This window comes from Rhinopithecus bieti, unplaced genomic scaffold, assembly GCF_001698545.2.
Source record: "Rhinopithecus bieti isolate Rb0 unplaced genomic scaffold, ASM169854v2 scaffold_12151, whole genome shotgun sequence".
Classification (NCBI taxonomy): domain Eukaryota; kingdom Metazoa; phylum Chordata; class Mammalia; order Primates; family Cercopithecidae; genus Rhinopithecus; species Rhinopithecus bieti.
In genome coordinates this window covers 539279-565638 of record NW_016807233.1, presented here as the reverse complement: position 1 = coordinate 565638, position 26360 = coordinate 539279, and the positions used below count along the sequence as shown (strand labels likewise).

Genomic DNA, 26360 nt, shown 5'->3' with positions numbered 1-26360 from the left:
CTTAAAAAAAAAAAAAAATGCCTAATAGGATTGAGACTGGAACTGTGTTGAATCTACATATAAATTTAGGGAGAACTGACACTTTGTCAAAATGGAGAATTCTAACCCAGGAATAAGGTATGCCTCCCATTTATTAGGTCTTCTTTAATTTCTTTCAGCAGTGCTCTGCTGTTTTCAATGTAGAACTTTTTTACAACTTTTGTTAGATTTATGCCTAAGTATTTCATATATATACAGATACACACATATATATACACGTGTTTATACACATCATATATATAAAATATATATAGAGAGATATGTTTGTTTTCGTTTTTTTTGTTTTTGAGGCAGGGTTTCACTCTGTTGCCCAGGCTAGAGTGCAGTGTAGTGGTGTGATCACAGCTGACTGCAGCCTCAACTTCTTGGGCTCAGGTGATCCTCCCACCTCAGCCTCTGGAGTAGCTGGGACTACAGGTGTTCACTACCATGCCGGCTAAGTTTTGTATTTTTTGTAGAGATGGAGTTTCGCCACATTGCCCAGGCTCGTCTTGAACTCCTGGGCTCAAGCAATTCTCCTGCCCTGGCAGGGTAGGTAAATTTCCAAAAGAATTGCTTGTACATAAACTATACCTGCCAAAGAGACTGGATATTTCTAGCATTCTAGAATTCCCAGGATTCCACAATCATCCTAAAGTTTCTACCTATATGACCTGAATACAGGTATGTTTGGGTTCACCTGGCACTGTGTGAGTTCTATTCTTTTTCATGAAATGGAGTCTGAGAGATACTATCAGCAGAGTAAACAAAAGTAAAACCAAGTTTGATTCTTGGCTATTACAATAGTCGGCAATGAATGTGCCCTGAATGCAGGTTAAGTGGGATCATATATTCAGTCTGTTAAATATCAGTTATCTCACTGACCTGTTAAAAACTGACTGATGACTAGTATCAGGCCTATAACTTTTAAGTTGATTAAACTGTTTCAGAAGTCTTCATATTAATATACATACACTATACTTCTCTACTGTTATCAGTACAAAATGTAGTTTCCACATACAAATTTCTGATTATGTGGTGCATTTTTGAAAAATCCAGGCCTTAAACCAACTACCTAATGTTCTTTCTTTTGAGACAGGGTCTTGTTCTGTTGCCTAGACTGAAGTGCAGTGGGGTGATCACAGCTTACTGCAGGCTTGACCTCCCAGGCTCAAGCAGTCCTCCCACCTTGGCGTGGCAAGTAGTTGGGCAACTATGTTGCCCAGGCTGGTCTTGAACTCCTGGGCTCAAGCAATCTTCCCATATCAGCCTCTCAAAGTGCTAGGATTACAGACATGACCCACCATGTCCAGCCACTGATGTTCTTAATTAATTAATATGTTCAGTCAAAGGACATCTATTTAGTGTCTTCCAAGGACTGGGGTGATGAAGAAGGTAATCTTTTGCCTTAAAGGATCTTAAAATAGGCAAAGTTAGTAATTATATAATACCTACTATAGTTACACTAGTTTTTGTTGTATCAAATTTACAGTATAGTTCAGATTTAGTTTGGCAGCATTTATGTTTTGAACAGTTTACAGTATAATGGTGCCTATTTTACTGCACATGAAGCATAATTTTATTATGTCTCTATCATTATAGAGTTTATAGTTGTTTCTTTGCTGTTATGACTCAGGAACACAATGAGTAATTATAAACACTGTTCTAATGGAAAAAAATCTGATCTGGTTGAGGTTACGTTTTCCTGGAATGCACTATGGTAAAAGGGATGGCTGCTTACAAGAACAGTGAACTTCTATATTGTGCTTATCTAATTAGTGAATTAGAAATAAGAATGCTGAAGATCAAGGTATACGTCTGAATCATTCTGAATACAACAGTCAGGTATCTTTACTCCTGCTTTTGCAACAAGGCAGATGGAAAATGAAACACGCTAAAATGTTTGAAAGGGATTACTGCATACCTGGTGTTCTTTATCAAACTTCCCTAAGATGTCTGACGATTAACTGAAGATAAGCACAGGCTTCTTCACACTGCAGTATTTATGAGCTTTCCACGGTAGTATTTTTTGACAGGTTTTGGTCTCTTTTTAAAGAAAGAATATATTTTAAAAAACCTAAAATGATATTACAAAAGGAAAATGTTACAATCTCACAAAATAAACATTTATAAAATAAGGTTTTGAAGCAGTTTTAATATATATATATATATATATGCCCTTGTGTTATAGATTGGTGTGGTCTCAGCTCACTGCAACCCCCGCCTCCCAGGTTCAAGCAATTCTCCTGCCTCAGCCTCCTGAGTAGCTGGGATTACAGGCGCCCGCCACCATGCCCGGCTAATTTTTTTGTATTTTTAGTACAGACAGGGTTTCACCATGTTGGCCAGGCTGGTCTCAAACTCCTGACCTCAAGTGATCCACTCACTTTGGCCTCCCAAAGTGCTGGGATTACAGGTGTGAGCCACTGTACCTGGCCATAGGCGGCTTTTTCGCTATAAAAGTGAATCACCTGTTGGCAGTTGATTGGGAAGTTCTTGGATGTGATTATCAAACAGTGATGTTGAAATAAGATTTGAAGGAGCCATACACAGCAGTGCCTTTTCAAGTTTTTGACAGAACAAAAGATCTTGTGGCTCACCTGCCTGCTCTTTCTTTCCAGTACAGAGTTGAACGTAAATAATTAAAGTTTTTGAATTATGTGTTTCTTGCCTGTCAACAATAAAAATAACAAAAAGACGACCCTCTTGGTAACTACTTGTAAGCACTGGATTGTACTTTAGAAGCACAGATAGTGACTGATTTAGTATTATATACTAAAATGTATTCTGGTTCCACACTTTCATGAATTATCAGATTCTTAGTTAATACAACTAGAAAATCCTAATTCTTAAAAGTAAATATTTGGTTACACGCATATAATGAAAAAAATTCCATAGTGAAGTTATAATTAATTCATAAGGATAATTTAATTCAAATGATTACATCTGTGTTTCTGGCCGAAATTATTCTATGGGTAGGTAATTATATACATGTTTTTTGAGATGGAGTCTCACTCTGTCATCCAGGCTGGAGTGCAGTGGTGTTATCTCAGCTCAGCTCACTGCAGTCTCAACCTCCTGGGCTCACGTGATCCTCCTGCCTCAGCTTTCCAAGTAGCTGGGACTACAGGCATGTGTCACCATGCCCAACTAATTTTTGTATTTTTGCAGAGATGGGATTTTATTATGTTGCCCAGGCTGGTCTAGAACTCCAAGACTCAAGTGATCCACCTGCCTTGGCCTCCCAAAGTGCTGGGATTACAGGCGTGATCTGGGCCACAGTGCCTCACCGGTAATTATATTCTTAACCAGTCCTGCCTCTTGGGAAAAAAAAAAACTTACTTAACATGCAAATTTTCCCTCTTTTCTTATCCATTCTCAACATTTCCTATTGTCTCCCCATTTCATTTTTTCTCTTTAGCACATATTATCTATTTTACTTTTTATTATTATTTTTTATTTATTTTACAACACCTATTTTATTTACTTAGCCTGTTTGTAGCCTGACTTCCCCACTAACTGTATGCTTCCCAATGGCATGCATTCTGGCTCCTTTGTCTACTGCTACATCCTCAGTGCCTAGAGGAGTTCCTGAGAATATTAGGTGTCCAATAAATATTGATCACATAAATTAATGTTCAGGATGCCTCTGTGCTTCTTTAATTCCTCTCTTCATTCCATGACTCCTGATAAAAAACTTCTCATTACTGCTAACCCAATCTGAAAAGCTCTAAATGAAAGCTTTCCCAATGTGATAAATACCTATCTCAAACAAAAAAACAGCTTTAAACTTTAATGGTGAAACATTAATTTACACTGATGTAAGAATTAAGATAAGAAATGCCTACTGTCACTTTGTTCATTAATATTGTTCTGGAGGTACTAGGTCTAAATATTGGGAAAGAAGAGGCAAGTTATTATGTGGAAATGAAATGATTATATACTTATAAAACACTATCAAGATAATTAAATTGACACTATAGGTTACAAAATGGCTATAAAATTAATCTTTTTTTTGAGACAGGGTGTCATTCCATCGCCCAGACTGGAGTAGTGCGATCACAACTCACTGCAGCCTCAACCTCTTGGGTTCAGGTGATCCTCCCACCTCAGTCTCCCAGGTAGCTGGGACTACAGGCACATGCCACCATGCCTGGCCAATTTTTTGTAGAGATGGGAATTTGCCATGTTGCCCAGGCCCTAGTTTCAAACTCCTGGGCTCAAGAAATCTGCCCACTTTGGCCTCCCAAAGTGCTGGAATTATAGGTGTGCCTGGCCCTAAAAATAATCTTTTCTATATGCAAAATAAAATGACTTAGAAAATAGATGAAAAATATCCCACTTACTATATCAGTCCAAACATTTAAAACATCTAAGTATACTAGGAATAATATGAAGGAAACTTTAAAACTACTGAAATAAAATATTTAAGTGAAAGACATATTTTGTTCTTATATCAAAAGGACACATTATAAAGCTGTAAATTCTCCCTAATTTAATCTACATGATCAATGCATTCTCAATGAAATGCTGAGTAATTTTGTGAAATTTGACCAAACGATACAAAATTCATATAGAGAAATAAATATGAAAGAATACAAAGAAATATGAGCAAAAATGATGAGAAGGAACTACTTTGATCAGATACTGAGATATAAAGCTATAGTCACTAAAATAGCCTGATACTAATGCTTTGACAGAACAATATACTGGAATAAAGAGTTCAGAAACAGAAACACAAACAAATACATATGGTAGCCTCGTGTAAGATAAAGGCAGAGAAAGTGCACTTCAGTAAATGATGAGAGGTAGGCCAGAATCTACCCGGAAATCAAAACAGAAGCACATTCTTACTGCATTTCTTCAACTAAAATGATGGTTAGATGGATTCAAAATATAAATGTTTAAAAAATTATTAAAAGAAAACACAGAGTGTGGAAAAACATAAAGCCCTGAACCATAAAGGAAACAACTGATAAAATAACTGCATAAAATTTAAAACTTCCTTATAATTAAAAAAAAAATAAAGTGCAAAGGCATCTTACAAACTGGAAAAAAGATTTTCAACACATATGACAAAGACCTAATTTCCTTAATTTACAGAGACCTCTTAAAATAATCCATTAGTAAAATGGGCAAAAGATATGAACACATTACAGAATAAGCACATTACAGAAACACAGAAAACCAAGTTATATAAAAAGATGTTCAAGCTTACTCATAATGAAATGCAAATTAAAACAACTAGATTCCATTTTCATCTACCAGAATGGCAAAATTAAAGAATTAGATAAAACATATTGTTATTATAACTGTGATGAATAATACTGATAATTCCTAGTATAAAAAATAAAGCATATCTCTGTATGTGTAGGTATGTAAAGTTCTCCAAGATATGTTCATTTTCCAATCAATGTCTACATGTTGCTCATTACCTTCCATAAAAAAGTTAAATTCTCATTTTTAAGATTTAAGACTTTCCTTTGGTACAGTGGCAGGCTGAATAATGGTCCCTTAAGGATGTCCATGTCCTAATCCCTAGAACCTGTGTGTGTTAACTATATATGGCAAAAGGGACTTTGCAGATGTGATCAATTTCAGGTCTTGAGGTGGGAAGATTATCCTGAATTATCCCAGATTATCCATGTGGACCTAATGTAATCACATGGGCCTGTCTAAGAAGGACACAGGAGGGGTCAGAGTGAGAAGGCTCTGTTATGAGAGAAGCAGAGTCAGAGGGAGAAGATGCTATGCTGCTGGCTTTCAAGATGGAAGAAGGGGTCACATACCACAGAATACAGGCTTTTCTAGAAGTTAGAAAAGGGAAGGCAATGGATCCTCCATTGGATCCTCTAGAAGGAATCAGTCCTGCTGACATCCTAACTTTAGCCCCTTAAGACTCATTTCAGACTTCTGACCTTCAGAGCTGTAAGAAAATAAATGTAAGCCACTGAGTTTGTGGTAATTTGTTGTAGCAGTAATACAGAACTAACACAGATACCTTGAAAAACATCACAAATTAAAATGAGACTAAAAGCAGGCTATGACATGCAAATGAAATGCACTGTTACAAATTTCAAGAAGTCAGAGAAGATGGTGAGTTGGTGAGTTCAAATGTTTTGGGGAAATATCTTAATGGTTCCAGAAACCAGCTTGCTTTACCTTGCCTTGGACTATATCTGGGAAAAAGATGACCAACCCGAGAGAGCTGGTGGGATTGTTTGCTTTGGAAAAATGAGCTGGAGAAAACAGCAGACCCTCTCATAAGCACTCCATGCAGATTTTTTTAAAAAAGGAGGTGGCTTTCCTGTAGAGGCAGTGGCGGAAGCATGGTTGAAGGCTGAGAAAGCAGAGTGAAGTAGTTGTAAGGGGAAGGAGTGACAAAGAGGCGTCAGGTAGCTGGCAAAGTTAGGAAATTAATTAGAGCTAACAAGTTAACTGAGGACGTAATATATTTAGAATCATGGGGTCAAATTTCTTACTGTCTGAAAGAGGAAAGGCTGGAAAGAACCCTGAAATGTTGGATTAGAATGTGAAATGCTAGGTTCAAATACATACACACATACACACACAAGGAGGTATATACAGTTACAGATCTATGTGCATATATATCTATAAATGTATGTGTATGTGTATATGCATATGTATGTCTATGTGTGCGTGTGTGTATTTTTCCCCTAACTCTGCTGAGAGGGCCTAGAATCAATGACACCCCAGAAACAATGAGTACACTGTGTACCATTCTCCACCAAATACCATTCTCTGCTATAATGAATCAGGGTTCCTTGGAGAAACGGACGATCCTAAGCCTGAGGCAGGCAAAGAGAAGAAAGGCTGGTGTGTATCAAAAGGGCACAGGAGCCAGCTTTAAGAAGCTCCCACTAGTCAAAGATAGGGCAATTTGAGCATCAATACCAATAAGGAGGATACATCAGCCTGGGCAACATAGGGAGATGCCATCTCTATAAAGAAAGCCAAATTAGCTGGGTATGGTGGTGCACACCCATGGTCTCAGCTACTTGGGAGGTTGAGGCTGCAGTGAGTTGTGATCATGCCAGCACTGCACTCTAGCCTGGACAAGAGTGAGACCCTGTCTCAAAAACACAAAACAAAATGGGATTTACCATGTCAGAGTATCTCTTTCCAAAGTACGAATCAAATGCAAAGGGAAAACAGGTGGCTGTGGAGCAACCTGGCAGATCCGTGCTTGAACAGGTAATCAAGGTTCATGTCACCAGGGTGGGACAGGTGACATTCACTAGTGTCCATGGGCACTTGTTCAGCTAGATCCAAGTTCAGGTCTTCTTACTGAATGAAAAGCCTGAACTCTTAAACTCTTTGACAAAAATATTAAATGAATAGAAAAGCTCTTACCTAGGCTTATAAATGTGGTATTATACAGCTAAGATAATCAATATCTTATGGTTTTCAAGAACATTATTTCAAACACTTTATCTTTTAAGATGATGTGTCCCAATTTTTTGCTTCAGAAATTTTGTGAGTCACTCTAAACATTGACAAAGGGAGGTTATGATTCTTAACACTGATTGGCCTGGCGTGGTGGCTCACACCTGTAATCCCAGCACTTTGGGAGGCTGAGGCAGGTGGATCACTTGGGCCCAGGAGTTTGAGACCAGCCTGGGCAACATGGTGAGGCCCCATTCCTAAAAAAAGAATTAGCCGGGTGTGACAGTCTCAGCTACTTAGGAGGCTGAGCCCAGGAAGTCAAGGCTGCAGTGATGCAGTGAGCTGTGATCGCACAACCACTTTCCAGCCTGAGGGACGGAGTGGGACCCAGTTTCAAAACCAAAAAAACAGATGAACAAAACACTGATTCAGAGGCAGTATACTGCAGAAGAAAAAAGGTATGTTCCCAGTTCTGCCAATACAACTAGGTATTAGGCTTCAAATGTCTAAGGCAAGAAATTGGCTGATTTCTCAGTGACATCTAGCACTAAATTTCATAAATGAAATATACCTATATATATCAGAAATTTCAAGTTTATTTGATAACATGAAAATGTGCCACGTTCAAAGTTTGGATGGTTGCAGACTAGCTATGCTATGCAGGTTTTGGTAATTTAACAACTTTATATATTTTAAAACAAATGTTTCAATTCACTACCAGACTGACATCCCAGTCACCTTCAGGGTAAGAACCCATGCCTCTCTACTTCCACCAAGTGTTGGCAAATGCAATGTACCACACTGAGTAAAGGGCTACAAATCTTACCCAAGTACCCGTTTTTAGCTACCCTGCCACAACATTCTTTTTAATTTTCAGTGTTTGCCTGATTATTTTTTACCAGGAGTTTCATTCTATTTTAATAGAATTGTTCTAAAACGCATGGCACTTAGTATCTCACACATTAGAATGTTCATTTCATTCATTCTTTTAGCACCCATTTGAGTGCTTACTGTGTGTCAGGCACTATGTGGGGTGTGGAGATACAATGATGAACACAAACAGCAAATGTTTCTGTTTTTGTGGGACTTATGTCAGTAATGAACTAATCATAATAGTGACTGTCCCGAGTGTCTTCAAGGAAGGAGATACAACTCTGTGAAGATAAAGAAACTGATCCTGACAGTGATCGGGGAAGTTATCCCTGTAGAAGTGATGTCTGAGTTGAGATAGGAAGGGTCAGTGGGAACTAACTAGGCAAGAGAGGATGAGAGGGAGGAAGGAAAAACAATGCAGACAGAGAGAAAAGAATGCCAAGGCCTGGTGGGTGGAGGAGGCCTATGTGGCTGAAGCCCAGTGAGGAGGGCCAGCGGTTTCAGATGAGTCTTGAGAAGCAGGCGGGGGTGAGCAGCTGCAGGTCGTTGGGAAGGCGTGCCTATGATGTGGATCATTAATCCAAGGGCAATGGGAAGCTGGCAGTAAGCAAAAGAGGGAGGTGGGGAGGGATGGCATAATCAGCTCTGCCTTCTGAAGAGGTTACTCTGGCTGCAGGGTGGTGAAGAATCGAGAAAAGCCAGAGATGTGGGGAGACCAGCTGGTACAGGACTGCAGCAGGCTGAATGAAGGTGGTAGTTTGGACTTAGGCGTCCGTGACAATGAAGAGATGTGAAAGATGCCCAGGAGACAACCTCACCTGGGCTTAAGGATTCACTGGGTGTTGGGGTGTGGTAAGGGTCAAGGAGGAATCCTAGGTACAATGGTAGAGGTCCCAGTTGGGGTTGGGAAGTGGGGTTGTTTGGTCTTGTGCCTGTTGAATTGGAGGAGACTGAGTGATATTAAGAAAGACTGTCACGCAGCTAGCTGAATGTACGAGTCTAGCTAAGAAAAGGTCAAGTTGGAGAAAGGTGGGAGTCAAGAACACACAGCTGGAACTTAAAGCTGTGCGTGTGAATCTATGCCCTGTGCTAGATGAAGGGGCGCAACAGAGAACAAAATGGGAACAGAGGCCCAGCTTTGAGGATCTCCAATATTAAGGAGCCTGGGAGAGGAGGGTGAGCCAGAATGGTAGCAGGGAAAGCAGAAGAGACAGGGGTGGTCACAGAAGCCAAGGGAAGACAGTGTTTGTGGAGTGAAATGGGGGCAGCAGTTTCAAATGCTGCTGAGAGACTAAGCAAGGCAAGGCATGGAAATGTCTCCTTCCTGGTTTTTGTTTTAGCAGAGATGAAGAGGGAAGCCAGGCTGGCTGAGGAGTGAGAGACAAATAATAGAGGTATCGAATAAGGCAATTCTTTAAAGCGTGCCTGTCGAAAGGGATAAGGGATTGGACAATAACTGGAAACTGAAGGGGAACGTGGGGTCATAGGAGATTTTTTTTCTCTTTTGTGATGGGAAACTTCAACATGCTTCAAAACCATGGCAGAGCCGGCTGAGATGGAATAGGTGATCATACGGGAGAGGGAATGCCTACCTGACAGTGTAGAGTTTTTGGCGAGTGGAAAGGGATGGGATCCAAAGCACAGAGAGGGAGTGGCTTTGGTTAGGAGGAGGAAGGAAGGTAGGAACAGATATAAGGCTTGCAGTTTTGGCAGCTGAAGAATGAGGGGATTCCCATGTGACAGCTTCAAGTTTCTCAATGAAGTGACAGCACAAGGGTGTGGTGGGAGATCAAATCTGAGTAAAGTGGTCATTTATGAGATGCAATCTCCTATAGACCCTCAGCTAACTGTGGCAATTCTACTCTGTTACTTTCGTTAATGGGGGTTTTACCTGATGGCAAAAGAGAAAAGATGGGGTTTAAGAGAGTGGCAAGGGTAGGGCCAGGCGTGGTGGCTCAGGCCTGTAATCCCAGCACTTTGGAAGGCCGAGGTGGGCGGATCACCTGAGGTCAGGAGTTTGAGATCAGCCTGGCCGACATGGTGAAACCCCATCTCTACTAAAAATACAAAAATTAGCTGGGTGTGGTGGTGCACACCTGTAATCCCAGCTACTCAGGAGGCTGAGGCAGGAGAATTGCTTGAGCCCGGGAGAGGGAGGTTGCAGTGAACCGAGATGATGCCACTGCACTCCAGCCTGGCCAACAGAGTGAGACAATACCTCAAAAAAATGAAAAAAAAAAAAAAAAAAAAAAAAAAGAGAGAGAGATTGGCAAGGGTACAGGTATGTAGGGACCTTAGCTCCTTGAGGGCAGGGACCTGTCACACTGATCGCAGTATCAGCACCCAGGTACTTACTATCAAAATGATCGGCATACGGATGACCATTTGTCTGCATCTCAGTTTGCCTCTTTTTGATGCTTCTCTTGAAAGAATAAAAAAGGCGAGAGCTTAAACTCTTACGGTGATTCCTGTCTTTGCACTGCGGAAGAAGGACTCTGGGGAAGAAGGCTCTGGATTCTTTTGTTCTTCAGGACAGTCCCTTGTAAAGCTCTTGCCATAGTTCTGTTCCAGGGGCACTGTCATATTTATACCTAACACAGCTAAGGGGCATTTTTTTTTTTTTTTTTTTTGTTGTTGAGACGGAGTCTTGCTCTGCCACCCAGGCTGGAGTGCAGTGGCCGGATCTCAGCTCACTGCAAGCTCCGCCTCCCAGGTTTACGCCATTCTCCTGCCTCAGCCTCCCGAGTAGCTGGGACTACAGGCGCCCGCCTCGTCGCCCGGCTAGTTTTTTGTATTTTTTAGTAGATACGGGGTTTCACCGTATTAGCCAGGATGGTCTCGATCTCCTGACCTCGTGATCCGCCCGTCTCGGCCTCCCAAAGTGCTGGGATTACAGGCTTGAGCCACCGCGCCCGGCCGCTAAGGGGCATCTTTACATGGTCAGCTTGATGCTACGTAGCATGATGCTTATGTAGACTGTTTACCCGGTTTAAAAGTTGCAATGTGCAAAATACATACTGAAAATATTGCACTTTTGTCTACGGAAATTGTAATTTATATAAGGAAATTGTAATTTACATAATCCTTTAAAAAACTTATTCATACGAAATAACAGAGAACGGGAAATGGCATTAAGGCTGTCATGCTCAAGTGGGGGAGGGGCAGACTCAGGGAAACCAATTAGGAAGCAAGTAAAATAATCCAGACACCAGATGATGGGGGCCTGGACCAAGGCGGTGACAGTGGGGGCTGAGAGAAATGGTAGAATTGTGAATCTATTCGGGTGCATTTTGAAGGCAGTGCTGACAGACTGAAGGCGAGGAAGAGAAAAACAGGACTCAGGCAGGATACAAGGCTCGGGCAACTGGAGGATGGAATTCCCAGCAACTATGACGGGTTAAGATTGTGGGAGGACAGGCTTGGCTTGGGGAATTATTGAGAGCTGTCTTGGATAAGCTGCGTTTGAGATGCCGTAGACATCCAAGTAGGGATGTGGCAGGCAGCTGAATGCAGGGGTCTGGTGTTCAGGGCAGGGGCGAGGGCTGGGAATGCACACTTGGGGCTCACTGGCATTCAGGTAGGCTCTGAGTACAGGAGACTGGATGAGTTCATCTAGGGATTGAGAGTAGACAGCAAAAAGGCTCAAGCTCACATTCAGCCGTGAAAAAAACTGGGCTCTGAAAAAACGTAACCGTTGGCTTAAGTGTGGCAACGAAACGTTAACACGCTGAGGGGAGGGTGTGGATAAAGAGTCCCGAGACTGGGCGAGTGGGGGACAAACACAGAGAAGACATTTCAAAAGATTTAGATTCCTGCGACATAGGGAGATGCCAGCGCTAAGGTTTCAAAGAAAAACGAATCCCAAGCAAAACAGCAAGTAAGCAAAGGCAAAATCGGAGGTCAGATAGAAGATTCAGATAGAAAAACCCGAAAGTCCCTCGGTGGGGCGGCGGTGAGATCGCCCTCTGCCCCCTCGCCGGACCCAGGCGCGGCCCCGCGCTCGGTCACCTCGGCCCAGGCGTCCCCCCTGCCCAGCGGGCCTGAGAGTACGTGTGTCGCCGGGGCGCTCGGCCACTGCCGAGCCGGAGTAGCTGTTCCTTGCCAGACTGCGCTGCGAGGAGGAAACGGCGGGGCGCCAGCGAGGCAGGCAGGGGCGAGGACTGAGTGACTGGCGATACCGAAAGCCCAGAAAGAGCGTAGCAGGCGGTCCGGACGGGACCAGCGTTGGGGCTGTAAAAGGGCAACCGGCTGTGGCGGACGACGGCAGCAGTTCAGCGGTTACCTGGTCTGCGCGGTTCTCGCGACCGCAGCAAGGTCGCAGCGCCGGCGCGTCGCCATGGAAACCCGTGCGCGAGGCCTGCTGGGAAGCGCAGGCCTGAGGGGGCTGGGCGCGCGCATGCGCACTCGGGAAGCGGACGCCGCGGCCGGGAGGGGCGTGTTTGGCCTGGAGGACAGTGTGGCCTCGCGTTTTTCTTCGGTTTCCGGGAAGTGAGTTGCTTGTGTAGACGTCTGTAAACGAGCCTCCTGCCGTCCCTGTTCGGCGCCCAGGACCCTGCCTGCCCCCGTGGCCGCACCGGGAGCGAGGGAGCTTGTCGTGTTTCACGCGTTCTGGCGCTCTGGCGCCCTCTTAAGGCTCTGCCAGCCTTAAGAGGCTTGAGTCAGTAGGCGAGTGTAGACGCCTACCGGTAGGCTGCTAGACAGCAGGTGTAGACGCCTGGTCAGTGCCTGGGAAGCACAGTTTCCCTATTAACCCTGTGTCATAAACATGTTTTTTTTGTTTTGGTTTGTTTTTGTAAAACAAAATCTGATGACAAAACAATGCGTTATTTGGCATAGAGAATTTAGAAATGTACAGGTAAGTCCAAAGCAAAAGTCAAAATCACCTGGATGATGGAGTTACAGCTGCTTTTTAATGACAGCATAGGAATTTGGCATAATTTAGGAAGACTTACATTGTTTCCTTTTATTTATTTACTTTTTTTCCTGTATCAAAGCCATGTTGAATATCCTTGCAGATGAATCTTTGACGTCACCCCTGTTTCCTTAGGATAAATTCCTACATGTGAGGTTGCAGGGCCAAAACATATGCTCACTTTGAGGCTTTCTAAAGGTAGAGGGAAACTGTCTTCCAGCATACGTTCCAATCCTTGGCCCGCATTGGAAATTCTCTTTTTTCTTACAATTTTTTTTTTTGCCCATTTTATTGTCAAAAATTGGCATCTTTGATTGTATTCACTTCCTTGTTAGTAGGAAGAATAGACTTTTTCCCATATCTTTCGTGCCATTTGTCCTTATTGTGTGATTTGCGTTTTCCTGTCTTTTGTTCATTTTAAAACTTGGCATTCATCTTTGTAAAAATTGGTTTTGTAAGAACTTTTGATGCTTGAAAACTTAGCTTGCGATATACATTGCAAATATTTCCTCAGTTTGTCAGTTACCTTTAATTTTGTTTACAGTACATTTTGGTATTTGTGTAGAGTCAAGCTTATTAGATTTCTTTTTATAGTTTCTGCATTTGGTTTTATATAAAAGGAGAAACGGGTTTTTTTTTTCAAATTGACTTTAATCCTGCTTTGTTAGAAGTGGGTTAGGACAAGCTTTCTCTCTATATCACCATTTCTTCCTCTAGAAATGCATGACCTACCCTGAGTTTTGGTGGGCCATGCATTTCTGGAACTCCTTAGGTAAGGAATTATCCATATAAGATGGGTGCCGGTTGTTTTTGCTGGTGGTGATGGTTGGGGCAACATCTCCAGGGAGGTAAACATTAGACAAATGTCACCCTAGACTTGACATTATGGAAAGGTGGACTGATGCTTGGTGGCTGGTGGTGGTCCCATGACAGTAACAAGAGCAGAGGTTTGCCGTTGAGGGAACATCTAACCCTGGAGCTCAAGACTGGAGGAACTGAAAGGGAGAGGTTCCTTAGAATGGGTTCCTCCTCTTTTCTACCAGCTTTTCCCAGTCTGTAGACATGATAAGGTCACTCTGCAAATCTGCCCTTGAATCTTTCTGTTACAGTTGAATAGTCTTTTTTTTTTTTTGAGACATATCTGTTGCTCAGGCTGGAGTGCAGTGCTGCCATTTCAGCTCACCACAACCCTTGTTTCCCGTTTCCTGGGTTCAGGCGATTCTCCTGCATCAGCCTCCTGAGTAGCTGGGATTACAGGTGTGAGTCACAACACCTGGCTAATTCTTTTTGTATTTTTAGTAGAGATGGGGTTTTGCAATGTTGTCCAGGCTGGCCTTGAACTCCTGACCTTAAGTGATCTGCCCACCTCCGCCTCCCAAAGTGTTGGGATTTCAGGCGTAAGCCACCGTCCCCAGCCTTTGCTTTAGCTTTTGAAGGGGGTTGTTCTTTGCTGTGTATACAATGGAAGGAGAAGAGCCATGGCCTTTCGCTATTCTGGTGGCCATCTCCATCATGCCACATAGTAAGCATAGCCTTTATTTGTCTGTATTAGGTTCCTAGGGATGCTGTAACAGATTACCATGAACTTAGGGGCTTAGAACAGTAGAACTTTATTGCCTCACATTTCTGAAGGTCACAAGTATGAAACCAAATTATCTGAAAGTTCGTGTTTCCTCTGAAGGCTCTTAGGGAGAATTCTTGGACTCTTCCAGCTTCTGGGGGCTCCTGCTATTCCTTGGCTTGTGGCAGCACCACTCCAGTTTCTACTTCCATCTTCACAGGGTTTTCTGCTCTGTGTCTCCCTGTCTTTCTCTTCTTAGAAGGACAACCAGTCGTTGGACTTAGGGCCTACCCTAAATCCAGGATGATTTACTCACAAGGCCCCCCAAATGATTACATCTGTAAAGACCCTATTTCCAAATAAGTTTACATGCTGAGGTTTGGGTGAACATGCATTTTGGGGAACAGTATTCAACCCACTACAGTTATTGTGGTGATCATTCCCATCATTCTACATAATAAACACGTGTCTTTGTCATTTTAAGTTATCTGTAAAGTTATGTAAATCAAAACATATCATCTGGTGTCATTTATCATGAGATCATCTGGGGGTCCCTATGAAGTTTGTAGCCAGTAACTCATGTCTTTAAATCAAAATTAGTCAAATCAAAAAGTGATGTTATTTGACTTGTTAAAATATACTCCAACAGACGGACAAAATGAACTACTGGTTCCTAAAATGAGATGCACCAAAAACAGAATGTCCTACTCGGGAGGCTGAGGCAGGAGAATCACTTGAATCTGGGAAGTGGAGGTTGCAGTGAGCCGAGATCAAGCAACTGCACTCAAGCCTGGTGACAGTGTGAGACTCCATCTCAAAAACAAAAACCAAAAAACAAGCAAACAAAAAAAAACCCCAGACTGTCACAGCCAGAAGGATGAGGGGTTAGTTATGTATTTTTGCATTATTAACTGCTATTAAGTAAGCACAAACCAGCTTCGAAAAAGCATAGCCAACACAACTTCAGCTGGAAAATTTCCAACTGACCCCGATAGACTGCCTAATGCCAGCCAATGGAAACATTCCCTCCCTCACTACACACCCCCGCCAATGCCTTGCGGTCCCTACTACAACTCCAGCTGGACAAAGGACTGGTCTTATAAACATTCTTTATTAATAAACAGCTGCAGACCTCAAGCCAATTTCCGCCAGCTTATAGAAATTGCACGTAAAATGTCTTTGTGCCCTATAGTTCACCCGTTGATGTAAAGAGCCAAATTCCATCTCATTTTAATGCTAGAACTCCAGCCCAAAGTGAGCATGGAATGTATGATACATATACGTTTACCCACTGCACAGATGCCTGAATTTCCTCATAAATATTAGTAGATCCTCTGCAACCTTGCTCAGTATGTATGTAAGGCTGACTCTGTAAGACCCAGATACCAGCTCCTTCCTCTCTTCTGCAGCGTGTGCATTTTTGTTTTTTCCTGTAAGCTGCATTCCCCAATCTGCAGGTTGTATTTCCCTCTAAAAATAAAGTCTCCTTTCCTTCCTCGGTGGATCTCTTGGTCTTTGTGAACAGACGCAAACAGCAAGCACTGGAGATGTTGAATGGTTGGCTGCCTGCATCTTCACGAAATTATACAGCTTCTTTCTGAAGTGGATTTTGTAAGTCAGGGGTTCCTTGAGCTTTATTTTAAGATGCATTGGGAATGTTCGGTATTCCTGTTAATTATGGTGAAGCTCATTCGTGTCATTAGTGTAAAAATACGTTAGAAGGAATCTTTCAGCTGGAGTTTTCAGATTTTTAATTTGTACATGTTTGTGGTCATTTTGAAAAGAATAAACTTAAATTCATAGTGAAAAGGGAGCACCAGGAATTTGAGGGTAGCATCTCAGGAGCTTCTTTTATGGTGTGGAGAGAAATGGGTGGGGCTCAAGTCTTGTATATGCCATTTCCTGTTTCTGTCATCTCTAGTTCTGTGTCCTCATAGTGAGTGGGCACAATAATGGAACACAATTTTAGGGTTCTTGTACAGGTTAAGGGATTGGTTTATGCAAAGCACCTACAGCAGATCTGGCACATGGACGACACCTACAAATTGTTAGCTGTTATTTCAGTAAGAAATTAATTTCTCCCCAGGGTTTGCAGATGGAGGAGGTGTCATTATTGAGGGCAGTTTTCATCTGATATGATCAAGAGGTATTCTCTAGAGCATATGATAATCTAGCTATCGTTTATGTTACTAACTTACAAAGTCATTAGAAAATATGCCCCCACTTTCTTCAAGAATATTTGGAGAAACATGGCATGCTTATGTGGCAGACTTTAAGGTGTGAAAATATATAATTGTATGAAGAAATAATACATACTGTAGAAATTTTGAAAATGCAGAAAAGAAAAATTAAACTGATCTGTAATCCTTGGTGTGCTTTAAAATAAAATTTATAATTCTACTGACTTAAATTTGGGGAACCATTAATCATCCTCATTAAGGACTTTATTTTTGGAGTGGCTAACTTTGCATGTTGAAGCCAAAAGTTAAATTTTGGTAGTCAACCTCAATCATTCATTGTGATGGAGAGGCATTTAAGTTATATTCCGGGAACTGGGATATTCCAGGGACTGGGATGTCTTTTCTCATTGCAGTCACCTACCTGAGGCCGGAGGAAACATACCTCTGGGGCTCTGGGACTCAGGTGAAGAGGGAGTACAGAAGCCTGGGAAATGCCTCTCTGCTCAGAACGTCGGTGCCACCCAATCCATGATGAGCAGCAGGGGATTTTAAAAAGGGAGCCGGAGAGGCCGGGCGCGGTGGCTCAAGCCTGTAATCCCAGCACTTTGGGAGGCCGAGACGGGCGGATCACGAGGTCAGGAGATCGAGACCATCCTGGCTAACACGGTGAAACCCCGTCTCTACTAAAAAAATACAAAAAACTAGCCGGGCGGGGTGGCGGGCGCCTGTAATCCCAGCTACTCGGGAGGCTGAGGCAGGAGAATGGCGTGAACCCGGGAGGCGGAGTTTGCAGTGAGCTGAGATCCGGCCACTGCACTCCAGCCTGGGCGACAGAGCAAGACTCCGTCTCCAAAAAAAAAAAAAAAAAAAAGGGGGCCGGAGAAAAGGGAGAAAGAAAGAGACTCAGCAAAGAGAGCTAAATATCCCCAAGTGCTTCTTGAAAAACTAACCCTTTGTCCCTAATGCCCTTGATCTTGATTTTGAAACCTACCAGAAGAATTTGGGTAGCTAGCATTTGGGCTTCTTTGCTAGATTTTGTATTCCTTTAATTTGTTTGTTTGATTTTGTTTTGTTTTGTTTTGTTTTGTTTTGAGACGGAGTCTCGCTCTGTCACCCAAGCTGGAGTGCAGTGGCCGGATCTCAGCTCACTGCAAGCTCCGCCTTCCGGGTTCACGCCACTCTCCTGCCTCAGCCTCCCGAGTAGCTGGGACTATATGGTTTTGTTTTAGAGATGAGATCTTGTTCTGTCACCCAGGCGAGTGCAGTGGGTGCGATGATATAGCTCACTGCAGCCTCAAACTCCTGGCTAAAGGGCTCAGCGATCCTTCCACCTCAGCCTTCCAAGTCGCTGGAAATACAGATACAGGCGCCTGCCAGCACGCCTGGCTGGGTTTCTTGTTGTTGTTGTTGTTGGTAAAGTTGCACTTCACTATGTTACCCAGACTGGTCTTGAACTTCTGGGTTCAGGCAGTCCTCCTGCTTTGACCTCCCAAGGTGTTGGGATTACAGGTGTGAGACACCGCCCCTGGCCCTTCTGTAACTTTTAACACAATTCAGAGTACCTATTAAAATGTATAAACACACACACACACACATAAAAATATATATGTGTGTGTATTTGTGTAATATATATGTGTGTATTTATATGTATATATATGTATAAACACAAAGTACCTATATAAACAAAGAGCCTATTATAAACAGATTATTGAGTTTTTTTTCCCCAAGGACTTTAAAACAGTTAATAAACTTCAAGTCAGTGACAAGTAAATAAAATAATGAGACAATTGGCTTGTTGCAGTCATGAGTATTGACAAGCCAGCGGCTATTTCCCTGCCTCCCTGGATGTCAGTGAAACTTTAGATGGCCCATGGCTGGTCAGTTTCTGTTCTTTAGGAGAAACAGGTGGGAAAGAGAGCACACTGGAAACATGCCACTCCTAAAGGGATTTCTACTGTATGACAGTTTACTTAAAAAAAATTTTTTTTAACCTGCCAGGAAAAAAAAAACAAAGACGTTGCTCTTTACTTAAAGGCCTCTGTGGCTATTCTGACCCGTCCAGTTTATTTGTTTGCCAAAAGCCCAGTAAACCCAGCCTCCTCCTAGACTGAGGTAGTGTTTTCTGGGCTTTTCCAGTTGCCAAGAGCTCCTCCCTCACTTCTTTTGCCTCCTGCTGTTCTCTTACGGGGCCCCACCTCCCTTTGCCCCAAGGCATCTCTGCACAGGTCTCCGATTGGTGCACAGCACAGCCTGGCCTTTTAGGGACTGTTGTCGGGCATTTAAAGTGATAGGGAAATGGTCCAGTGGCTGCTTTTATCAACCAATCAAATATTTTCCTGACAGATCCCAAAATATTCCTGGGCCAATGGAGGGGGGAGCCCAAGATGCCTCTGCTGCTCCTTGCAGAGACAGAGCCTCTTAAGTTGGAGCGGGAGGGCCGGAGCTCAGTGGAGCCCTGGGCTGCCGCCAGCCCCGACCTGGCACTTGCTCGCCTGTGTCACTGTCAGGATTTGTCTAGCAGCGCATTCCCTAACAGGGGTGTGTTGGGGGGAGTCCTCTTTCCAACTGTCGAAATGGTTATCAAAGTGTTTGTTGCTACATCTTCTGGGTCCATAGCGGTAGGTGTCTGGTGGACTCTTTCTTCCTATACTCTTTTCTGAATAACTCAGGGTTGGAAGTATGGCCAACGTTGGCCTTCAGTTTCTTTTTTGCGTGTAGTCAGCTGTGGCTCTGCAATAAGTATGTGCGCCCTTTGCTTTCTGCATTTGATTTCATAGTGTAGAAAAAGCATGGAAAGGGTGTAATCTGGATGGTTGGATGTGAAAAGGGATTCGAGGAAGGAGGCGTGCTTGACGCTAGAGTTTTTAACATGTGATTTGTGTTGTGTTGCCTTGTGAATATCATAGAATCAGGGACTTTTTTTGTGTGTGTTTCTGCCATTCATTCTGCAGGGCTTAAACTAACTTAAAATTGCAAATAAACGACACTTTGTGTAACACTGTTTGGAGCGGATGATGAACCGGATTGCTTAAATGACTCCGGGGTGTAATCACTTGTATATGCCATGTAATGATGTAACCATACTGAAAGTGTAAAGTTAGCATGTGTAATATATTGTTTGAGGAAAGTGATGTCACAGTGACCAGAGCAAACGTCTCTCAGGCCACAGTTATAAACACTCCAGGCATTCAGATGGCCCCAAAATAAGCGCTAAACGCCGACCTCCATAACAGTGCTTTGTCTAATTTTCTTGAGACCATCCACCTCTTCAATTCTGGCCTTCATTCTGTGCAGGCTAGACCTGCCATAAGAAATAGGGGTGATGAAGTGACACTTTTCTCTTTGGAAATGGGTAAGACTTTGATGTTAGGGTTGAACACATATAGTGTCTGTCTGTCTGGGACTGATATTTTGGCCAGCAATTTAGCAGCAGTTAGGCTGTGGAGAGAAAAAACAGTTTTATTAAACCCAAGAGTTACAGACGAGCAAGGCGGCTGTTTCCTTTTATATCTAGTTTCTGGAGGATCTCAGGTTTCTGCTCGGATTTCAGCAGCCACTCTGCCAGACATGGTACCCAGAGTAAGCCATTGGCAGGGGTGACAGCCCCAAAGGCAGCCGCCGAGTGCCACCATTCCCAGCCCCGAAAGTTCAAGAGGTTTCCGGAGAGGGTGAGAAGAAAACAAGAGAAAATATCTTGGCTGTCCCTTCTGCGAAGCACAACTGATGAGCGATTGTTTTAGTGATCTCTAGAACAAGTTAACCGAAAAAGATGAGGACCCACTCCAAATGTGAAACTCTGCAAAATCTTTTGTGGTTATTGATGACTGCTGAAACTTTCAGTTGATCTAGAAGAAGTGCATTTTTTGGCTATTTGGATAAAAATATTTTTTGGGAGGAAAATGGCTTTGGTGGGCTTTAAATATGTTGTTGATGCTCATTGCTGAAAACTTTACCTCTTACCTGCCAGTCCTCTATGTAGTCTGTAGACCTGGTCTACATATTCTTCAGAAGACAATAAATAAGTTAATGGATTTTTTAGGTTTATTTGATGTCCTGTATTCTTGAAGTTTGGGCCCATAATTTAGTTAGCTTCAGATGACCGGGAGATGGAACATTCATCCCGGAGTCTTGGAAAAGCCAAGTTCATTTTGGTTCCCTAAGCAAATGTTTCAGTGCCGTGTGTAACTGTGTGACCTTGGGAAAGTTACTTCGCCTTGTTAAGCCTCAATTTCCTTGTCTGTAAAATGAGGATAAGAATAGTGCCTACCTCATAGTGTTGTCATGAGGACTGATGAAATGATGTGCTTCGGTGTCTCGCATGGTGTCAAGTGTATATTAGCACTCAGGAAATGTTCTAATGATTAGTGAATGTTATTTATACTTACTAGCTACTATTAGTTAATATTAGTTGCTATTATAATTGTTACTTTTATTATTAGTTACTGTTAATATTAATTAGGATTTCAGTTATAATTATTAGTTACTGTAATTATTAGCTAATATTATTTAGTAGATCGGGGTCTATGATCACTATGTGTGAGAAGAATTTTCCTGAAGCACATTTGTGGGAGAATTTCTGCCTTAGCCATAAGAATGAGAATTGATTATCCCCACGGTGTCAGTGCTAATGATTTTTTCATGGGTAGAGAAATGTCACTCAAAAGCTTCTTGGCAGGAAAACCCCAGAGTGGCTTCTTGTGCCCATGCTACTGTGTGGCAGTCAGTCTGCCAAGCCTTTCCTACTTATTTCTTCAGCCTGTACGTTTAAAAAATGGATTCTTGCCTGACACCTCATCAGTAAGGGCATTCTGACTTCTGTTGGTTGAATGAAATAAATGAGAAAGGAAAAGCAAATTGTAATCTCCTTTTGAGGAATTAAATACATGCAGCTGTGTATTACATCTCAATTTTAATAGTTGACTCTAAAGAGCTGTCGCACATTTGACCACGTTCTGGACAGATTTGGGTAAAGAGACCCTGGGGAGCAGGAGAGGGCGCGGGACTTCTCCCAGGACCCTCCTTTCTTCCAGAAGGCCACGGTGCGGCAGGGGGGACAAAGGGAGACAGTACAGTCCCTGCTGTCTCCAAGATGCACAGCCCCTGGAACTGATCTTTAAGGACAGACCCTCATGGTGGCTCTTGGGCTTCTCAGTCCTTTCTCCATCTTGATTGACAATGTAAATATCGTGGGAAAAATATGACTCTTGAATTAGATCAGTCTGAATGTCATTCCTGGAAAATTCATTCATTTATTGGAGCCTCAGCATTGTTATAAAATAGCCATCCAAATACCTATCTGGATGGCCCGTGTGACAGTGCACTGGGATGGTGGTGTGCTATATGGTGCCTGACAGTGTAGGTTTTCAGCCTGAGATACAGAATGCTTTTCCATGCATCATCATCTTCAGTTCCCACCAAAACCCCATGAGGAACGCATTGTTACATCCAGTTTGCAGATGAAGAAATTGGAGATCAGAACCCTTGCTCAGAAAGCAGCCTTCTAAGCTAGGATGGAAACACAGGTCGTCTCTGACTCAAATCCAGTGTGCTTTATACTACAGTACAGTTATCTCAGTTGGAAAGTCTCCTAACTGTACAAGACAATAAACGAGAGATGCCAAGTGAGTGGCATTAAGAGGCGCTGCTGTCAGATCACTCCAACACAGTCTAGTAGCTAACAGTGTCTGGGTGACTTTAGGATACAGAACAATACTTTCTTACAAGTAAATGTAACAGGATAGGAAAACGGAGCTCTCTGAGTGTTCACTGAGGTCCCAAAGGCTCCCAACAATGACACACACCCCAAGTACCCCCAGATCCTACCCAGGACAGACAGTGCAGCCTGGGGGGCCAGCATGGGCCATGGCACCCTGGAGGGTGGAGAAGGGGCAAAGGGGGAAAGGTGAAGAGTAGGAGTGTGTCCATGATGGGAACTGATGCGGTGCTGTGCACACCCCTCCCTCTGGGCCGTAAAGGGAAGGACTTTTCCAAGAGCTGATGCTGTGTCCCTGGGAGTCAGATCAGCAGGTGCTGTGAGGAGCTGTGCTTTGCAGGTCCAGAGGAGCTCCTTGATCAGGGACCCCGCGAGGGGGAGGACTTTGGAGTAGAGGGACCCCATGCTAGAGCCAGGACATAGGGGTACAGCAAGATGACAGTGCCAGCCAGGTTAGCTTCATGTGTTCACTCCCCTCTTCCCTTCTCTGGCCTAGATCCTAAGACCCTTTTCTGCAGGCTCCCAGCCCAGGCAGAACTCAAGTGCCCTGAATAGCCTGATGAGCAATGCATTGGGCCCTCTTTAAATGACTGGTGTTTGGGGGATCACAGGGGGCAAACAGATTTCATTTTCTTTTCTTTTCTCTTTTTTTGGGGATGAGGGCTGAGAAACAGCACTTAACACAATGCCATGTGTCCAACAGTCCCGCAGTGGACCTGGATGCAATTGCCTGTCTCGTGAGGCTTAATCGTAACATCGTCTTCCCCTCCCATTATCTCCATCTCTTTTTGCCTTTCTAATAGAAGAAACGTAAGTCAAGACTTTTGGAAATGTTTTTCATCTATTCCAAACTTGTGGAATAAAATAGAGCTTTTTTCCCATGCTCTGAGACATGGTTGGTAGAATGGAAATAATGTTGGTGAGGTGGCTTGGACCTGGGCCAGCTGCCTCCTTCAGGCTCCCAAGAGGGTATCTTAGAAGGCTTTGGAGAAAAAGCAGACAGGGGTTTCAACTGAATAAAGGAGTTGCCTTCTGAATAGTTAATTAAAAGTAAAACTGCCTAAAATGAAGGCATCTCTAATCTTTGAAACAGCACAATGATCTCTGAAAAGATCTAAGGGAATAAGTGCTTTATAAAATGGCATGAATAGTTATGGACAGGTTGGAAAATATGTGTGGAGAATATGGTTAATTAAAATGATGATTTAGTCCAACAACCTGTCATCAGGTCTGAAGGGATTTTGTAATGTTGAAAATTCAGCCATGAAGCTGTGGAATTTGGAGCAGTTTCCATGTGGAGGCACAGAGGCCAGGCATCCACAGTACAGCTGTTGGAGGAGGGCACCTTGGTGGGGAGCACTTGCCTCCTCCTTTGGTTCTCATAGGCGTGATCCTGGGGAATTACCGGAGTCCATTTGCCAGAAGTTTAAGAGAAATTCTATCATTCCGCACCTTTCTGTCTATATTTATTTGTCCATGCTTGCCCCAAACTGCAATACCTTTGTTGTCCTGAGTCTTACAGATTCAGTAAGTGTTGTATTGTGGTGAACAGAGCCTTTAATTTACTGATCTAATGTTTTTAGTTCCATTATCTTTTTTATATTGATGGTAAGTGTTCATTAAATTAAATGTGTGTTTACCATTTATATGTTTATATATGATTTGTATACTTATTTATTTAAACTTTTATAATATATATTGACTTTATGTCAATTTTGTTTTAAAAATTAACATAGTAAATATAAAATTTTAAAAGTTAAAACTACTTGATATTAATTTATATTATATACTATATATACCATATATAATCAAATCACCATCAAGACCAAATTATATATAAATCACATAAATTAATATATAAGTTATAATTATATCATGTAAATTACACTAAAAATCTTATAGTTATATATAAAAATCTTAATATATGATTATTAGATATTATAGTTAATATATAAAAAGTCTTATATATAAGATTATTAGTATATAGTTACACATATAAAACATTTATATGATTATAATATAGTTACATATATAAAATCTTACTATATATAAGATTATTATATATTATATAGTTATATAATTTGGTCTTGGAGGTGATTTGGTTCTCGGGCTTAAGTATCCAGATTTGTCTTACCTTTCCTTATATTATGAAACACCCAGCTGGGCAACGTGGGTCTTGGGTCTTGCCTGTAATCCCAGCACTTTAGGAGGCCGAGGCAGGTGGATCACTTGAGCCCAGGATTTTGAGACCAGCCTGGGCAACATGGTGAAACTCCATCTCTACCAAAAAATACCAAAAATTAACCAGACATGGTGGTGTGTGTCTGTAGTCCCAGCTATTTGGGAGGCTGAAGTGGGAGAATCACTTGACCCTGGGGAGGTTGAGGCTGCAGTGAGCCAAGATCGTGCCACTGTGCTCCAGCCTGGGCAACAGAGGGAGACCCTGTCTCAAACAAAACAAAACAAAACAAAACAACACAAGAAACAAAATCCCCAAAGAAACACCCTAACACCGTATACGTGAGTCATTAAATTTGGCAAAAGTGAATAAAATAGATATTTTGGTTCACATATCTCTGAGAAAGGAGTTGAGTTTAGTTCAAAGAGGGTTTGCATCCAGATATTAGATTTGGGACAGGCATGTACCTTTTACAGCATTTGTTTGAAACCCTCAAAGTGTAGTCCTTCTTGTAAACAAGGCACATGGAAATGACAAGAGGCCCTCGTGCTCTGTAAAACATTTTATGAGTTGTTTTATATGAGATGAGAAGCCTTTAAAAAATTGAGATATTAGATATTTTCATGTCAAAGAAAATATTTAAAGTTTTATTTATTATTTATTATTTTGTTTTATTTTAAATTTGAGATGGGGTCTTGCTCTGTCACCCAGGCTGGAGTGCAGTGGTGCAATATTGGCTCACTGCAACCTCTGCCTTTTGGGTCCAAGCGATTCTCCTGCCTCACAGCCTCCTGAATAGCTGGGATTACAGATAAGTGCCACCACACCCAGCTAATTTTTGTATTTTTAATAGTGACAGGGTTTCACCATGTTGGCCAGGCTGGTTTCAAACTCCTGACCTTGGGTGATCCACCTACCTCGGCCTCCCAAAATGCTGGGATTACAGGTATGAGCCACTGTGCCTGGCCTAAATCTGTCTTTTTTTTTTTTTTTGAGACGGAGTCTCCCTCTGTCACCCAGGCTGGAGTGCAATGGCATGATCTGGGCTCACTGCAACCTCTGCCTCCTGGGTTCAAGTGATCCCACTGCCTCAGCCTCCCAAGTAGCTGGGATTACAGACATGCGCCACCATGCCTGGCTCATTTTGTGTTTTTAGTAAAGATGGGGGTTTCACCATGTTGGCCAGGCTGGTCTCGAACTCCTGGCCTCAGATGATCTGCCCACCTCAGCTTCCCAAAGTTCTAGGATTACAGGCCTGAGCCACTGCACCCGGCCAAGTTTTAATCTTACTCTTAATAAATGGCCATACTTTTGCCTCATTATCCTGAGTGTATTCTGTATCTACATTGTACCAATTAGTTCTGTACTTTTTTTTTCACCCAAACAAGCAATTTAAGAATCTATTCACATGAAGGACTTGGCACAATGTATTGTGCAAAGTAGAGAGTCAATAAATAACTGTTGATTGATTATTTGTCTGATTACCCTTTGTTTCTCCTCCTTCCCTCCCTCCCTCC

The 26360-nt window shown here is 42.5% G+C and overlaps 2 protein-coding genes across 3 annotated transcripts in view; one reads left to right on the top strand and one right to left on the bottom strand.

The window, feature by feature from the left end:
• The window catches only part of LCA5L (lebercilin LCA5 like), a 43838-nt gene extending 31187 nt beyond the window's left edge, over positions 1-12651 (bottom strand). Inside the window, 2 exon segments of the mRNA XM_017880695.1 lie at positions 1943-2095; positions 12581-12651. The gene's annotated coding sequence lies outside the window, so the exon portion shown is untranslated.
• Positions 12652-12869: 218 nt separating this feature from the next.
• SH3BGR (SH3 domain binding glutamate rich protein) overlaps positions 12870-26360 on the top strand; it is a 61259-nt gene continuing 47768 nt past the window's right edge. The window contains exon 1 of one of the 2 annotated variants that reach the window (XM_017880697.1): positions 12870-13153. In XM_017880697.1, the coding sequence (XP_017736186.1) occupies positions 13064-13153 (90 nt within the window). In that variant the 5' untranslated portion in view covers positions 12870-13063. Of the gene's footprint in view, positions 13154-19262; positions 19570-26360 lie in introns of those variants that run through there. The other variant, XM_017880696.1, reaches the window with a different exon arrangement.